Source organism: Geotrypetes seraphini, chromosome 5 (genome assembly GCF_902459505.1).
Source record: "Geotrypetes seraphini chromosome 5, aGeoSer1.1, whole genome shotgun sequence".
Taxonomy (NCBI): domain Eukaryota; kingdom Metazoa; phylum Chordata; class Amphibia; order Gymnophiona; family Dermophiidae; genus Geotrypetes; species Geotrypetes seraphini.
In genome coordinates, this window is record NC_047088.1 from 111,468,372 (window position 1) to 111,486,405 (window position 18,034).

The 18,034-nt window shown below is 45.7% G+C and overlaps 1 protein-coding gene across 6 annotated transcripts in view; it reads left to right on the forward strand.

Moving 5' to 3' along the window:
- MEFV (MEFV innate immuity regulator, pyrin) overlaps window positions 1–17,741 on the forward strand; it is a 125,157-nt gene extending 107,416 nt beyond the window's left edge. For all 6 annotated transcript variants that reach the window (XM_033947305.1, XM_033947304.1, XM_033947310.1 and 3 more), the window contains 2 exons: window positions 16,364–16,886; window positions 17,164–17,741. In XM_033947305.1, coding sequence (XP_033803196.1) covers window positions 16,364–16,886; window positions 17,164–17,170 — 530 coding nt within the window. In that variant the 3' untranslated portion in view covers window positions 17,171–17,741. The remainder of the gene's footprint in view (window positions 1–16,363; window positions 16,887–17,163) is intronic.
- Window positions 17,742–18,034: the final 293 nt, after the last annotated feature.

Here is an 18,034-nt window from a genome sequence, read left to right on the forward strand (position 1 = left end):
GAGTAATCTGAGGAATTATTTTTTTACGGAAAGGGTGGTAGATGCATGGAACAGTCTCCCGGAAGAGGTGGTGGAAACAGAGACTGTGTCTGAATTATTCAAGAGGGCCTGGGATAGACACGTGGGATCGCTCAGAAAGAGAAAGAGATAATGGTTACTGTGGATGGGCATTCTATATGGGCCATTTGGCCCTTATCTGCCATCATGTTTCTATGAGGTGAAATCCTATGTGGCTTTGTCCATTGTATGTAGTAAGCCAAGACACGCTTACAGTCCAATATATGAACAGCTGTTTCCCCAGGATGAGAATGAGGCTTTGGGAAGAAGACTGGAAGCACAATGGATTAAGGTGAAATTCCGAGACTACTTTTGGAAAGAATTTAGGATGAGTCCGGAGAACCACCTTATCATGATGAAATACTGTGTACGATGGCTTAGAGACTAATGTTTGAAGTTCACTCACTCGATGAGCAGAAGTGATCCAAATCAAGAAGATCACTTTCCAGGTGAGAAACTTAAGATGAATAGATGCCAGAGGTTCAAGTGGCTTCATCAAACTGGTGAGAAAGTCCCAGACAACTGGAGGCAGTTTGACTGGATGTTTGGATTTGAAAAGTCCTTTCATAAACCTGGAAACAAGCAGATGAGAGGCCAGAGATTTTTGGTTGACAGGAAGATGAAAAGCACTAATAGCACTGAGGTGAACGCTGACCAAAGTGGTTTTTAGCCAAGAATTAGATAAATGGAGAAGGTAGTCCAACACTAAAAAGAAAGACGAGGAGGAAGCATCTTGGTGATGGAGGGTACACCACGAACTGAACAAGTCCACTTCTGTTGATAGCACTGCTGAGCAGAAGGGTTTCTTGAAGCATCTATAATGGCTTGTACTGAGTCAGAAAGATTGAGATCTGTTGGAGTCAGATCCAAGAGGTACCAAGCTCTTAGCAGAGATTGCAGGTGGGTTGTAACAGAGAGCCTTGACTCTTGAGTGAGCAGAGATGGAAAGGTTTGCAAAGGAATTGGATCCTTGGCAGTCATTTTCAAGTTTATTTAAAAATTTGATATCGCAGTAACATATTCCAATGCGATTTACAAATAATAATAAAAACAGGGTAAAAAAACACATATTTTAAAACTATGACACTACAGGACACAAGAGGAAGACAGCTGAAGTAGAAGGGAAAACAAAGGCTGTCGAGGCCACCAAGAAGCTGTCAGGATCATGGTGGCAGACTCATTCTTAAGCTTAACTAAAGTCTTGAGAATTAGAGGGATTGGTGGAAATGCATAGAAGAATTTGTTTGTCCAATCCAGAAGAAATGCATTTACCTCGAGACAATGAGGATAGTACTGTTGCGAGCAGAATCGAGGCAATTTGTGACTGGGGAGATGCAAACAGGTCTATTTGAAGAGTCCCCCATAGTAAGAAGATGCGATGTAAGACTTTGGAGTTGAGTGTCCACTCGAGTGGCTGAAGAAACCTGCTTAGTTTGTTGGCTAGAGCAGTGTATTTCAACCTTTTTACACCTATGGACCGGCAGAAATAAAAGAATTAGTCTGTGGACCAGCATTAGTCCGTGGACCGGCAGTTGAAGAACACGGCTAAGTCGTGGACCAGACCCCGCCCATCTCTACCCAATCTCCACCCCAGACCCCGCCCTCATAATAGTACTAATTGTAACACTATTTTTTCCTTTCTTTTTTCACAGATACACAATATAATCTTATTAACAACACATATTGGTTAACCACAAAATTAAACTACACAAAGCACACTGACAGCAGATGTAAATTCTCAAAATTGACATAATTCAATCACTAAATTCAAAAATAAAATCATTCCCCCTATCTTTGTTGTCTCCCTCTCTCCATGCTATGCCTTACCTTCTGGCCTGTTCCCGCCTGGCCATTTTATGCCGCCCCCAGTATTATTTTCAGGCTGGCTCCCTCTTCCTCACTGATGCAGTGCACAAAGCTACGGGCAGCAGCTCCTTGCGCCTCATCTGGAAGCCTTCCCTCTGATGTTGCAACATCAGAGAGAAGGCTTCCGGTTTAGGCGCAGGATGCCCGTAGGAGCCACTGCCTGTGGCTTTGTGCACTGAATCAGTGAGGAAGAGGGAGCTGGCTCGAAGATAACGCACCGTGGACCGGCGATTGAAGAATAATAATAATAATTTATTGTTTATATACCGCCAAAGCTAAGGTAGTTCGAGGCGGTTTACAATAAAGAAGAGCTGGACATACAGCAAAAAACAATGAAGTCTTTGAGTACAATACAATGCAGTGCAATATAGAAGAGCTGGACATACAGTGGAAAAGAAGTAATGAAGTCTTTGAGTACATGGCTGTTTGTAGAGAATAAGGTAACATTGTAGGGACGGGTTTACAATAAGAGTGAGACAATGGGGAGCAGGTCGTACAGAGGGGTAAGCAGTGAAGGCTTTGGGAGATCTGGTCAAGGGGAAGTAGATTGAGGAGATTTACAAAGAAGGGTAGGTCGTACAGTGTGGGGAAGCAGTGAAGACTTTAGGCATTCCTGGTCACGAATCGGTTGAAAAGGTTGGTTTTGATTAGTTTTCTGAAGTTGAGGTAGGATGAGGAGTGCATGATGGTGCTGCTTAGCCAGTCGTTCTGTAGGCTTGCTTGGAAGGCAAGCGTTCTGTCAAGGAATCTTTTATATCGGCAGGATTTTATTATAGGGTTGCTGAACATGCGTATTCTGCGTGTAGACCTGGTGGAGCGGTCTAGTTTGAAGTGGGAGACCAGGTACAGAGGGGCCAAACCGAGAGTGGATTTGAAACAGAGACATGCGAATTTGAACAATACTCTTGCCTCCAGGGGCAACCAGTGGAGTTTTTGGTAGTAGGAGGTTATGTGGTCCCATTTCTTTAGTCCGAAAATCAGTCGCACCGCTGGGTTTTGTATGATTCGGAGTTTTTGAACGGTTTTCTTGAGTGACCCCAGATAAATGATATTGCAATAGTCAAGTAGGGTTAGGATGGAGGATTGCACCAGTAGGCGGAATGATGTTGAGTCGAAGTATTTTCTGATGGTTCTAAGTTTCCATAGTGTCGAGAAGCCCTTTCTGATTAAAAGCTCTGAATGCGTATCTAGGGTGAGATAGCGGTCCAGTGTCACTCTTAGGATTTTTATGGTATCGACAATAGGGAAGTTCTGTCCATTCAGGATTATTGTAGTATCTTTGATTTTGTCATTTGGGCTTGCCAGGAAGAATTTGTTTTTTTCGGGGTTGAGCTTCAGCTTGAACTCTGTCATCCATGTTTCGATTTGTTTTAGAGTTAGTGCTAGATGAGTCTTCGTCTCAGGGGTAAGGTTTGTTAGAGGCAAGTATAATGATATCGTCGGCATAGATGTAGAATTTGATTTTTGCTTTTTGCAGTAGATTTGCCAGTGGGGCTAGGTAGATGTTGAACAGAGTGGGGGATAGGGGGGAACCCTGTGGGACACCGCATGGGTTAACCCAGCTGGAAGATTGGGAATTGTCGCTATAGACTCGGTACATTCGTTTAGTCAAGAAGCCTCGGAACCATTTTAGTACTTTGCCTGAGAGACTAATTGTCTCCAAGCAATCAATTAGGATGGTGTGATCGAATAAGTCAAAGGCGCTGCTTAAGTCTAGTTGAAGGATTAGTGCACTGGAGCCTTGGCAGAATAGGTTCAGGAGGGAGTCCAGTAGTGAGGCAATAACCGTTTCTGTGCTGAACCCGGATCGAAAGCCTGATTGGTTGTCGTGAAGAATGTTGAATTTGTCCAGGTAAAATACTAAATCCTGGTTTACCAGGCCTTCCATCAGCTTTACAAAGAAGGGAATGTTTGTGATGGGCCTGTAGTTGGATGTCAGCTTGATGGATTCCTTGGGGGTTTTTACAATAGGTGTGATCAGTATGTGACCCAACTCTTCGGGAAATGTACCCGACAGTAATAGGGAGGAGAGCCAATCATATAACGAGGCTTGAAGGGGACTGGGGCGGCTTTCATGACGTTTGGTGGGCAGCTGTCAAGTCTGCAGTATGAATCGACGTATTTTGAGAAGAGTTTGCTGAAGCGATTCCAGGTAGGGATTGAGAAGTTGTTCCAGTACATGTCTACTCTGGGATCGTTTGTGAGTTGGGCGACAGGGTAGTTCACTGTTTTGGGCCTGATGCACGTGCTGGCCCTGTGAACCGGCAGGAAATTTCTGGGGACTGGTGGTTGAAGAACACTGGGCTAGAGTATTCAGCTTTCCTTGTACATAGACGGCTTTGAGAACTATGTTTTGAGCTATTGCCCAGTTCCATATGCATTCTGCCTTTTGACAAAGAAGGAGAGAGCCTTTTCCGCCTCGTTTGTTGATGTTTTACATCGCTACTTGATTGTCTGTGCGAACAAGGAGTATCTGGGTGGAAAGATTCTCTTGAAAATTTCTTAGAGCATTCCAAATTGCCTGGAGTTCTAACAGATTGATGTGGAATGTCTTCTCATGCACAGACCACAGATCTTGTGTCCTGAGACCATCTAGATGAATTCCCCAAGCATACATGGATGCGTCCATGGTGAGTACTTTCTGATATGGAGGAATGTGAAACAGCAGACCCCTGGAAAGATATGGAATGGGATTGACGAAGAAGTGAGGTGACTTTGATCTTTCGAGATAAGGGATCAAGAGATTGGGACTGTTGAGATGCTAGATTCCACTAGAGATGCTAGAGGTGGAGTCTAGCAAAGGGGGTAACATGAACTGTGGAGGCCATATGACCCATGAGACAAATCATCTGTCTCACTGAGATGAATTGCAGAGTAGGACTTGTGCGTAAAGATGAAGCAAAGTGTCTTGTCTTTGTTGGGGTAGAAACTCCCTTAGGTGAACGGTATCTAACAGGGCTCCTATGAAAAGAAGTAGTTGAGCATGTTGAAGTTGCAACTTTAGGAAGTTGACTTTGAACCCTAGGAGGAAGAAATTTTATCGTGAATTGTGTTGCCGACTGAACTGCTGGTGGAAATACTTTTTTACAGAAAGGGTGGTAGATGCATGGCACAATCTCCTGGAAGAGGTGGTGGAGACAGAGAGTGTATCTGAATTCAAGAAAGCCTGGGATAAGCATTTGGGATCCCTTAGAGAGGAAGAGATGACTACTGCGGATGGGCAGACTGGATGTCATTTTGTTCTTTATAATAATCATTTTGCCCGCACTGATGTCAAACTCACCAGTCTATAATTTCCTGGATCACCTCTGAAACCCTTTTTAAAAATTGGCATCTTCTAGTACTATGCTGGATTTTAAAGAAAAATGACAAATTACTAACAATAGCTCTGCAAGTTTATTTTTCAAATCTATCAGTACGCCCGGATATATACCATCCGGTCCAGGTGATTCGCTACTGTTCAATTTGTCAAATTGACCCATTATGTCATCCTTATGTGTTCCTATATAGAGCTATCGCCTGCTTTGGTACAAAATGGAGAAGGCAGCAGAGCCCCCTGGAGAAAGAGGAAGAGTTGAAAACCTTGAATGGATTCTTTCTGTAAAGCTCACTAGCATGGGGGAATATCCTATCGTCCAGAATGACACACCTATCTACTAGAAAATATATTAGGTAAGAACCTACCGTATTATCTCATGTATAATGTGCATCCCAACTTTTTAAAAATAACATAATACAAAAAACTGTATACCTATGTATAATGTGCTGGCATAATTGTCGATGTCCCTGTAATGTAAATGTGGCACAGCATAAGCTATATACCGGTATGTTAAATCTTTGGCAAATGCTACGATTACTGGATAGGGAATTTAAATTCGGAACACTGTAGATATTTTCTGGTCAAGTCATATACTGTATATAATAAAAGAAGTACGGTAGCAGTAAAAGAGGAAATACAACAACGATTTGCCGGAAGTGGGACCACTAGAGTTGGGGAAAGCTGGACGTGCTTTTCTTGAATAGCGCATTACTTCTAAATTTCCTAAAAGTTTCAAAGTGTTCTATACCAGTGTTTACCACAAAATTTTAATTACGGTACACTTTAGGATTAAGCCTTTAGAATGGGTACCGGTAAACCACATTGCTCATATACGGCAGCAGAAAAACTGAGAATTGTTTGTTATGCTGAAGAGAAGCTGGCTGTGAATTTGGGGTAGTTGGGCGAACATTCAACTAAGGCGCAAAGATAAAACCAAGCTTCAAGGAATGCCCTGTTCAAAACAAGCAGATCGTGGGAAAAGTGCAGCCTACCCTGAACTAGAGTTGCCATTAATTAAGTGGGTAAGGGAACGTCGGCTACAGGGTAGCGCTGTAGATATAACGGAGCTATGTCTAAAGGCCTTGAGTATGGCCAAAACCATGCCAAATATGATTACGGGTACTTTCAAAGCATCTTACGGATGGGGAAGGAAATTCATGAAACACCACAATTTATCTGTTAGATGTCAAACAACCATCGGACAGAAGTTACTAGAAGATTTAGATGCCAAACTTCTCGAATTTCAGAAATTTGTTATTAAAATTAGAAAATGGCATGACTATGACCTGTTCCTCATTGGAAATGCAGATCAGACCCCTCTTACCTTTGACAATCCATACTAGCAGACATTAAACATAAAGGGGGCCAAAACAATTTCATTGGCAACAACGGCCACGAGAAATCTCGGTTTAAGGTTATGCTATTTTGCATGGCTGATGTTACCAAGCTCTTACCATATGTGATATCCAAAAGGAAGACGCTTCCGAAAGGAGTTCAGTTTCCCAGAGGAATTGTTGTACGAGTTCATCCAAAGGGATGGATGAAATATCATGATGGATTGGCTTAAAACCATCTGGGGAAAACATCCTGGTGGACTTATAAGCAAGCGTTTGCTCCTGGTAGTGGATGCATTTCGAGGGCATCGAATGCCTGTAATAAAGGGTTGGAAAAAGAGAAGACGGATCTGTGTATCATCCCTGGAGGCATGAGAAAACTTCTGTAATTGCTTGCTGTCTCGGTTAACAAGCCAATGAAAGATGCGTTGAAGCGCAAATGGAATGCATGGCTTGTTGATGGTACCCATTAGAGAATGACACGGTGGCTATTACCCACGGCTAGCCGCGGGTATCCCGCCTAAATGGGGGAGCGAAAAGGATTGGTCGCCTCGGGTACAGGAAGGCCATTCACCACCCCGTGGAGTGGCAAATGGCCTTGTCTTCACAGTGAAGGGAGGAAACACGCGGTCACCGATCACGCTCCCTTCCTCCATACTGATAGCTGCTGCCGCCCAATCACTGCCACCCAAGCATCTCCTTTCCTCCTGATCACTGCCGCCTGAGCCTGATTACCACCTGAGCATCTCCCTCCCTGCTACTTACCTTGGTGGCAGGTAATTTCTCTAAATATGCTTCCTATCAGCAGCTGGAGCGTTGAAATCGCGTGTAGCTGCCGTAAAGGTCATCTCTGATGCAACCGGAAGTTGCATCAGAGATGACCTTTCCTACAGCCACACGTGATTTCAATGCTCTAGCTGCTGGTAGGAAGCACATTTAGAGAAATTGCCTGCCGCAAAGGTAAGGAGCAGAGAGGGAGAAAGGGAGGAAAGGTGGGGTAGAAGAACAGACGCTGAAGGGACCTAAGGGAAGGTGGGGTGGGGAGGAACAGACGCTGAAGAGAACTGGGGAAGGTGGGGTGGGGAGGAACAGACACTGAAGGGAACTGGGGAAAGGGGGATACGGAGGCACAGATACTGAAGGGAACTGGGGAAGGGGGGGCACGGAGGCACAGACACTGAAGGGAACTGGGGAAGGTGGGGTGCGGAGGCACTGACGCTGAAGGGAACTGGGGAAGGTGGGGTGTGGAGGAACAGACGCTGAAGGGAAATGGGGAAGAGAGAGATTCCACACTATGGGGGGAGCGGAGGGAAGAAGATGGGTGGAAGACCAATGGCACAGTAACAGAGCATATGGAAGAGACAGAGAAGGCAGACATTGGATGGAAGGAAATGAATGAGGAGAAGATGAGGAAAGCAGAAACCAGACAACAAAGGTAGAAAAAAATTTTATATTTATTTTATTTTTTTAGCTTTAGGATAAAATAGTATATTAGTTGTGTTGATAAAAATTTATAAACAAAGCCCTGCCAGCTACCAACATCTATTTCTCTAGTTCAGCAGCCAGAACTTTGATTTATAAGGAAGTAATAAGCTAAATATTGCAGTACTGAGGCTTGTACGGATGCTGCGGGGACAGTGGTTATGGGGATGGGGCGGTGACAGGGTCGGTGGTTGCGGGGATGGGGCAGTGACAAATTTTTTCCCTGTGTCATTCTCTAGTACCCATTAATTTACAGCGGGTGGGCGTATGTGATCACCGACAATCTTGGAAGTAACAGAATGGATATAGGAAGTGTGGCGCAATCTAGATACTAAACTTATCATAAACGGACTTTTGAAATGTTGCATATCAAATGCAATGGATGGATGTCAGGATGATTTGGTATGGAGAGATGCTCAACCTCAGAATGTCGAGTCCGCTAATGCAACAGACGAAGCTGATGGCGATAATGATGGAGACAATGACGATCTGTTTTATGCTGATCACATTGCGACATCAAATAATGATGTAGACATTGATGCACTCTTTCAGTCGGACGATGAATAAATTGCAAACGTTAATTCAACACCTATGTATAATACGCACCCAGAGTTTGACATTTCTTTGGATGGAAAATAAGGGTGCATTATACACAAGATAAAGCACAGTTACTTACCGTAACAGGTGTTATCCAGGGACAGCAGGCAGATATTCTTGACTGATGGGTGACGGCACCGACGAAGCCCCGGTACGGACAATTTTAGAGTGATTGCACTCTAAGAACTTGGAAAGTTCTAGCAGGCCGCACCGCGCACGCGCGAGTGCCTTCCCGCCCGACGGAGGCGCACGGTCCCCAGTTAAGATAAGCCAGCTAAGAAGCCAACCCGGGGAGGATGGTGGGACGCAAGAATATCTGCCTGCTGTCCCTGGATAACACCTGTTACAGTAAGTAACTGTGCTTTATCCCAGGACAAACAGGCAGCATATTCTTGACTGATGGGTGACCTCCAAGCTAACAAAAAGAGGGATGGAGGGAAGGTTGGCCATTAGGAAAACAAATTTTGTAAAACAGATTGGCCGAAATGTCCATCCCGTCTGGAGAAAGCATCCAGACAATAATGAGATGTAAAAGTATGAACTGAGGACCAAGTAGCAGCCTTGCAGATTTCCTCAATAGGAGTCGAACGGAGGAAAGCTACAGATGCTGCCATAGCTCGAACTCTATGGGCCGTGACAGAACCTTCCAGTGTCAGTCCGGACTGAGCATAACAGAAAGAAATGCACGCAACAAGCCAATTGGACAACGTACGTTTAGAAACAGGATGTCCTAATTTATTCGGATCAAAGGACAGAAAAAGTTGGGGAGTTGATCTGTGGGGCTTAGTACGCTCCAAATAGTAAGCTAAAGCCCGCTTACAGTCCAAAGTATGTAAAGCCTGTTCTGCAGAATGAGAATGAGGTTTCGCAAAGAACACAGGCAGAACAATCGATTGGTTGAGATGAAATTCAGAGACAACCTTAGGGAGAAACTTTGGATGTGTACGTAGAACCACCTTGTCATGATGAAAGACTGTAAAAGGTGGATCAGCAACTAGTGCATGCAACTCACTGACCCTCCTGGCAGAGGTGAGGGCAATAAGGAAGACCACTTTCCAAGTGAGAAACTTGAAAGGAGCTGTAGCCAAAGGTTCAAACGGAGGCTTCATTAAGGCGGAAAGAACCACATTGAGATCCCAGACTACAGGAGGGGGCTTAAGAGGTGGTTTCACATTGAAAAGACCCCGCATGAAACTAGAAAGCAAAGGATGAGCTGAGAGAAGTTTCCCATGAACTGGCTCATGAAAAGCAGAAATAGCACTGAGGTGGACTCTGATGGAAGTAGACTTGAGACCAGCGTCAGACAAAGAAAGAAGATAATCCAACAAGGTCTCCACTGCAAGGGAAGTGGGATCATGATGATGAAGAAGACACCAAGAAGAAAACCGTGTCCACTTCTGATGGTAACATTGCAGGGTGGCCGGTTTCCTGGAAGCATCCAGAATAGAATGAACGGGCTGCGACAGAAGAGAATCAGTTGAGATCAGCCCGAGAGTTATCAAGCTGTCAGGTGCAGAGACTGGAGGTTGGGATGCAGAAGGGTCTCCTGATGCTGTGTAAGCAGAGAAGGAAACAATGGAAGAACAGGCTCCCTGGAACTGAGTTGAAGTAGAAGGGAGAACCAATGTTGCCTGGGCCACCGTGGAGCAATTAGAATCATGGTGGCTTGGTCTCTCTTGAGCTTGAACAAGGTTCGTAACATGAGAGGGAGAGGAAGAAAAGCATACAGGAATAGATTGGACCAATCCAGAAGAAACGCATCCGCTGCCAGACGGTGAGGAGAGTAGAGTCTGGAGCAGAAGAGGGGCAGCTGATGATTGTGAAGAGCTGCAAAGAGGTCTACTTGAGGAGTGCCCCATTGAGCGAAAATGGACTGGAGAGTCAAAGGATCGAGAGTCTACTCGTGAGGCTGGAGAATTCTGCTGAGATTGTCCGCTAAGGAATTCTGCTCTCCCTGAATGTAGACAGCCTTCAGGAATAAGTGGTGATTTGTCGCCCAAGACCAAATCATTTGGGCTTCCTGACACAAGAGGCGAGAGCCTGTCCCACCCTGTTTGTTGATGTAGTACATTGCAACTTGATTGTCTGTGCACAGTAGTAGAACTTGAGGGAAGAGGAGATGTTGGAAAGCCTTGAGAGCATAAAACATCGCTCTGAGTGCCAGGAAATTGATGTGATGTTTCTTTTCCTGGGCTGTCCAAAGGCCTTGAGTTTAGAACTCGTTCAAATGAGCTCCCCGGGCATAAAGGGAGGCGTCGGTGGTGATGACTAGTTGATGAGGAGGTAGATGGAACAGAAAACCTCTGGAAAGATTCGAGGATATCAACCACCATTGTAGAGACTGACGAAGAGATGATGTCACAAATATGTGTCGTGAGCAAGGATCCGTCGCTTGGGACCACTGGGTAGCTAGGGTCCATTGAGAAGTGCGCAGGTGAAGACGTGCAAAGGGTGTGACATAAACTGTCGAGGCCATGTGACCCAAGAGTATCATCATTTGCTTGGCAGGGATAGAGCGTTGTGGAGCACCTGCTGACATAGAGTTTGAAGACGGTTGGATGGCAGGAACTCTCTCATGAGGACTGTGTCCAAGACTGCAACAATGAATTGAAGTCTCTGAGTGGGGATGAGATGAGATTTGGGTAGATTGATCTCGAACCCTAGAAGTTGGAGAAACAGGATGGTCTGGTTGGTGGCAAGGAGTGCTGCCTGAGAGGAAGTGGCCTTGATTAACCAGTCATCCAGGTAAGGAAAGACCTGAAGGTGATGAGAGCATAGAAAAGCAGCGACCACGATCAGACATTTGGTGAACACTCTGGGGGAGGAGGCGAGACCGAAGGGTAACACCTTGTATTGGTAATGACAGTGATTGATCATGAAGCGGAGGTACTGTCTGGACGCCAGATTGACCGGAATGTGAGTGTATGCCTCTTTGAGATCGAGGGAGCATAGCCAGTCGCCTTGAGAGAGAAGAGGGTAAAGAGTGGCCAGAGAAAGCATTCTGAATTTTTCTTTGACCAAGCATTTGTTGAGATCGCGAAGATCTAAAATGGGTCTGAGATCCCCTGTTTTTTTGGGGACGAGAAAGTAACGGGAGTAGAATACCTGCCCCTTTTGATCTAGAGCAGGGGTCTGCAACCTTTAAGACATAAAGAGCCACTTGGACCCGTTTTCGAAAAGAAAAAAAAACTTGGAGCCGCAAAACCATTATAAAACAAATCTAACGCTGCATATATTGTTTCTTATCTTAATGCTATATACAGGATCACTAAATTGAAAATAAAATCATTTTTCCTACCTTTGCTATTTGGTGATTTCATGAGTCTCTGGTTGCACTTTCTTCTTCTGACTGTGCATCCAATCTTTCTTCCTTTCTTTCAGCCTCCTGTATGTTTCCTCTCCTCCAGACCTCATTCTCTCCCCCAACTTTTTCTTTCTGTCTCCCTGTTCCCCCTTCTTTCTGTCTCCGTGCCGTCCCCCAAGCCACTCGGTTTGCTGCCACCGCAATCGGGGAACAGCCCCCAAGCCACCGCCGTCCCAAGCTTTCCCTGCAGAAGTGTTGCGCTGACCAGCATTCCGCTCCCTGACGTCAATTCTGACGTAGGAGAGGAAGTTCCGGGCCAACAAAGCATTTCTCCTCATTCCATCCAGCCTGAGCCCCATCTCTCCTTGATCCAGCATTTCCCTTCTGTGTCTGTCAGAATTACCATTCCACCTATTTTCCAGCATCACCCTTCTTTGTGTCCATCTCACCTATATCCCTATCTCACCACTTTTTCAGAATCTTCATTTGTCTCTGTCCTTATCTTTACGCCATGTTCACCATTTGCCCTTTCAATGTCTTTATCTCCCCCCACACACTTTTTCAGCATTACTTCTATGTCTCTATTTCACCTCCTCTTCATGTCCCCTCTGTATCTCTATCCTTATTCAGTAGGTCCTGCTTACCCTTTCTCTTCTTTGTGTCACTATCTCCATTTTCAGCTTTCCCCCCTTTTCCTTTGTTACTGCACCCTGTAGCTAGAATCTTTCCACCCTCCCTCCACTCCGGCCCAGCCCAGTATGAAATATTTCCTTTTGTTTCCCTCCCCTCTCTCTCTCTTCTCCTCCCTCACCCACGAGTCCTGCATCTGGCCCTCTCCCTTCTACCTGCACCTGGCAACACCCCCCTGCTCCGCGGCTCTCTTCAGCAACTCGTCAGCAGCAGTGATCAAGACAAGCTGCCGACATCGAGGCCTTCCCTCTACGAGTCCCGCCTTTGTGGAAAAAGGAAGTTGAAACAAGCGGGACTCGCAGAGGGTAGGCCCCGACGTCAGAAGCTTGTGTCGATCGCTGCTGCTGAGTTGCCGAAGAGAGCCGCGGAGCAGGGGATGTGGCCGGAAGCAGGTAGAAGGGAGAGGGAGATAGGAAGGCTGTAGATCTCCGGAGCATGACACCGACCCCGGCCAGGATGATTTCTTTTTCAGGCACCTTACAAGTCCAGCATCGCGGCGGGAAATAGCCATGCTGAGCAGTGAGCTCAGCACTACACAGATGAAAGCCTTGCTTGCTGATTGGTCCGGCGGCACGGCGGGGCGGGGCCGCCGGACCAATCAGCAAGCAAAGCTTTCATCTGTGTATGTGCTGAGCTCACTGCTCAGCATGGCTATTTCCCGCCGCGACGCTGGACTTAATCTGCATGCCTGCGTGACACACTACCGGAGCCGCAGCAAAGGTGGAAAAGAGCCGCATGCGGCTCTGGAGCCGCAGGTTGCCGACCCCCGATCTAGAGGAACTTCCTCTATTGCGTTCAGAAGGAGGAGGGATTGAACCTCCTGAAGAAGGAGGGAAGACTGAGGAGTGTTCAAAGCAGACTCTCTTGGCAGACTTTGGGCAGGAAGAGTCTGAAAGTTGAGAGAGTAGCCGTGGCGGATGATGTTGAGGACCCATTGATCTGAGGTGATGATCTCCCAACAGCTGATGAAGAAACCAAGACGTCCTCCTATGGGTTGAGGAAGGTGGGCAGATGGTAGAACGAAGTCAAAAGGGTTGGGTAGACTTCTGTTGTGGAGGGGGCTTTACTTGTTGCTGCTGTGGTGGCCTAGGGGTTTGTCGTTGTTGCTGACGCTGACGCCTAGGCTGTTGAGGAGCTGGTGGTAAAGGGTGAGCCACATAGCGGCGTTGATAGGCTGATTGTTGCCGAAAAGGCCGGGTAGGTGGAGTCTTCTTTTTGGTTTTCAGAAGAGTATCCCATCGAGTCTCATGGGCGGATAGTTTTTGGGTGGTAGGGTCCATGGAATCACCAAAAAGTTCATCCCCCAGGCATGGAGCATTAGCCAGGCGATCTTGATGGTTGACATCAAGCTCCGACACTCTGAGCCAAGCTAGACGACGCATGGCAACAGACATGGCCGTGGCTCTGGTGGTAAATTCGAACGTGTCATAGATTGAACGGACCAGGAACTTACGAAGCTGGAGAAGAGAGGAAGAACACTGGCGAAAAGCAGGTCTCTTGTGATCAGGGAAGTATTTCTCAAAGGAAGCCAAATTGTGGATGAGATGCTTGAGGTAAAAGGAAAAATGAAAAGCATAATTCCCTGACCTGTTAGCCAACATAGCATTCTGGTATAGTCTTTTGTCAAATTTATCCATGGCCTTTCCTTCTCTGCCAGGAGGGACTGAGGCGTACACACTAGCTCCTGCAGACTTTTTAAGCGTAGATTCCACCAAAAGAGACTCGTGTGGAAGCTGCGGCTTATCAAAGCCAGGAATGGGGATGACCTTGTATAAGGAATCCAATTTACGCGGAGCTCCTGGGATAGTCAAAGGAGTCTCAAGATTTTTATAAAAGGTTTCTCTCAAAATATCATGGAGGGGTAATTTGAGAAATTCCTTTGGAGGCTGGTCAAAGTCCAGTGCATCAAGGAACGCTTTGGATTTCTTGGACTCAGCCTCCAAGGGAATAGAAAGAGACTCACACATCTCTTTCAAGAAAGAAGTGAAAGAGGCAGAATCTGGCTTAGAGGATGGATCTGGAACAGAAGGATCCTCATCAGCCGATGAACACTCACCCTCAGAGAGAAGATGCTCTTCGGAGTCAACCCACAGATCAGGGTCCCTAATTTGGGAACTGCAATCCCGAGACTCCGGTGTGGAAGGTTCAAGGTGCCGGGATTTACGTACCGACTTACCCGACCTCAAGGAAGCGGTACCAGGAGAAGTTAAAGGCTGTATCGGTGCTGAAGTTTGAACAGCCTGATGCAGCGCTCTCGGCTCCGGTGCCAGAACTGGCATGGAGACTGAGGAAGCCGAATGAACTGGTACCGATAGGGTGGAAGCGGACAATAGAGTCTGCCCCACCGTCGGTACCGGGGGCTCAGACCGGACCGGGACTGGAAGGTTCGGTGCCAATAGAGCAGGAAGTAGCTGTTGCAACTGCTCTTTAAGCTGCACCTAGAGGACGGCCGCAATTCGCTCGTCCAGCGAAAGCACCGGTACCGCTTTTTTCTTCTGCGGTACCTGCGGTGCCGCTCGACGCCCAGAGGATGAGGAGCCCGAGGTCGAGGGACTCACCTCAATAGGGGCGGAGCACTTCCGCGGGCGCCACGTGGTTGGCAGGACTGGGCTCGCTGCCACAGAGACCGGAGGGCGCTCCAGCGGAGAAGGCTTCATAGCCGGCTTACCTGACTGTTGCGACGCCGGCACAGTGTCGCACGGTGTCGAAGAGGTGGGTGCCGACTGAGACGGGGCCGATGTCGGTGTCGATGCCGCAGGGTCATACATATCGGCACCGAAAAGTAACCGTTGTTGAATTTGACGGTTTTTCAAAGTTCGTTTTTTCAATGTGGCACAGCGGGTGCAGGTGGAAGCCCTATGATCTGGACCCAGGCACTGTAAGCACCAGTTGTGCGGGTCGGTCAGAGAAATGGGCCGTGCACACCGCTGGCACTTCTTAAACCCTGGCTGGGGGGGCATGAAAGTAAAAACGGCTTCTGCCAAATCGAAGGCCGAGGCCTCGATGGTGGCAACAGGCCCCGCCGGGGCGAAATTGAAATAAAAAAAGGAGTTTTTTTTTTTAAACAATAAAATAAGAATAGAAAAAGGAAATAATATTTCCTCACAGGATTTTCGCGAGCGGGAAGGCGATACAAAAAAATATTTTCAACAGCCATTGAAAAGAACGCGTCTTCTTAGCTCCGCGGAAACTAAGAAACTGGGGACCGCGCGCCTCCGTTGGGCGGGAAGGCATTCGCGCGTGCGCGGTGCGGCCTGCTAGAACTTTCCAAGTTCTTAGAGTGCAATCACTCTAAAATTGTCCGTACCGGGGCTCCGTCGGTGCCGTCACCCATCAGTCAAGAATATGCTGCCTGCTTGTCCTGGGATAATACAGTAATCTCTTTACATTACCTAAAAACAGTCCTGGTATGGATACAGAAGAGCTATAGTGTTCTGTGTTAGGAGTAGCCTGGGACTGGATTAACTATTTTACATCCTCCTTTTTCATTATCTTATTCAAAAATGGAGTAAGGAAAATCAATCAGTTGGGGATCATTGAAAACTAGATGGGCAATGGAATTACTGGAACTATAAGCCAAGTGATTGATAGCCAATAGCCGACTTACTTCCATAGAATAATTGAGTGTGATTGAGAAGCCAATCAATAAGAAGTAGAGAGAGGTATATGAGAAGTGTTTACTCATATTTGTTGTTAATTTGTTTTCTCCTACAGTGGATGTGACTTTAGATCCTGAAACTGCTCATCCATGGCTCATCCTGTCTGCGGATCGGAAAAATGTCAGATGTGGAGACAGAAAGCAGGATGTACCAGACAGCAGCCAGAGATTTGATTATTCTCTTTGTGTTTTGGGGTTTGAGGGTTTAACCTCAGGGAGACATTACTGGGAAGTGGAGGTAGGAGAACTGACTGTCTGGGAGTTGGGGGTGTGTAAGGATTCTGTGAGTAGAAAGGGACGGATCACACTCGCACCTGAACAGGGATATTGGGTAATGAGACTGAAGCATGGAGATGAATATAGGGCCCTCACTTCCCCTGTGACTCGACTCCATCTAAATGCAAGACCTCAGACAGTGGGGATTCTCCTGGACTATCAGGCAGGAAAGGTCTCATTTTTCAATGCAAATACTAGCACTCATCTCTACACCTTTATTGACACCTTCAAGTGGAAACTACAACCTTTCTTCTGTCCTGGTTACAATTATGGAACTTTGCGAATTCGAGAAGTCAGAAACAGGTAATGAGAACAACCTCCAATGATCACCTGTAGTCCCTCTTGCTCAAAATAATGAGCAAGGGACCTTTTAAGATTTTTGCTAATCATGTTAGAATAAATTACTGTCACACTAGTATTGGATAATTTCTTTTATTTGTTAATGAAAAAGGTTACTTCTACATATGCCAGTGAACTAATAAAAACATTTATAATTATCTGATTCAAAACTGACATAATTTAGGAAGATTGGAATAATGTAAAAATCTTGATTTTTTTTTTTTGTTTTTGTTTTTTTTAGTGATTGATTTAGCAAATCTGTATATATGTCTATTCTTCGGGAAGGTGAATTGGAGTGACCTCCCTGGGCCCTGTTGTGCTGATCCACACAGGAAAATGATGGTGTCATGAGACATTTGAACCGAAGAAAAGAGGCAACATTATAAACCATGCTTTTCATCAATGAACAGTGCAGATTGGGCTCTCAAAGTCATCATGTGTATGCCAGTCCACACCAAAGAGTAATATAATAAAGTGTGGGAGGCTTAATGTACAATTTAGATTAGGTTCTGTGCAATTATGGCTGCCCTATGTACAAAAGAGTTAAGTACACATGAAAACTGTATAAAGGTTTGGATAGACTTCCCATTTTAATCTAATGATAATGAAGGCATGGGCTATTAAACCTAGTTGTAGAGTGATCCTAAGTCTGAGGTAGAGTTAAAGGTTAGCTTGCTTTTCTGTGGCGTGAGTTAGGAAGTTCATGTTAACATAAAAGCCTACAACAATTTTCTTGTCTTATTGAAAGAGATGGGTAAACAAAAAGAATCAAACATTCAGAACCACCGGTAAAATCAGAAATGACACTGAAGATATTTTATCTTTAATGGGTTATAAGCTTCAGGTTGTGGAGCTTCATACCCACTTTGGGTTTTCTTATGAAGAAATTCCTCTTCACCTGCTCCTGTATTTATTCTAAATTACCCGTATAGTATTTTTAACTTTATACACACGGTTTTTTTGCCAATTGGATTTGGGTATGTAAATGAGGATGACGCCATGTCATCCTGTTTTAAAATACGTAACGCCATGTTCGTGTGTTATTCAGAACCGGCAGGAGTATCAACATTGCCTATGAAAGATAAAAATCTTTAAAAAGATATTTTAGGAAT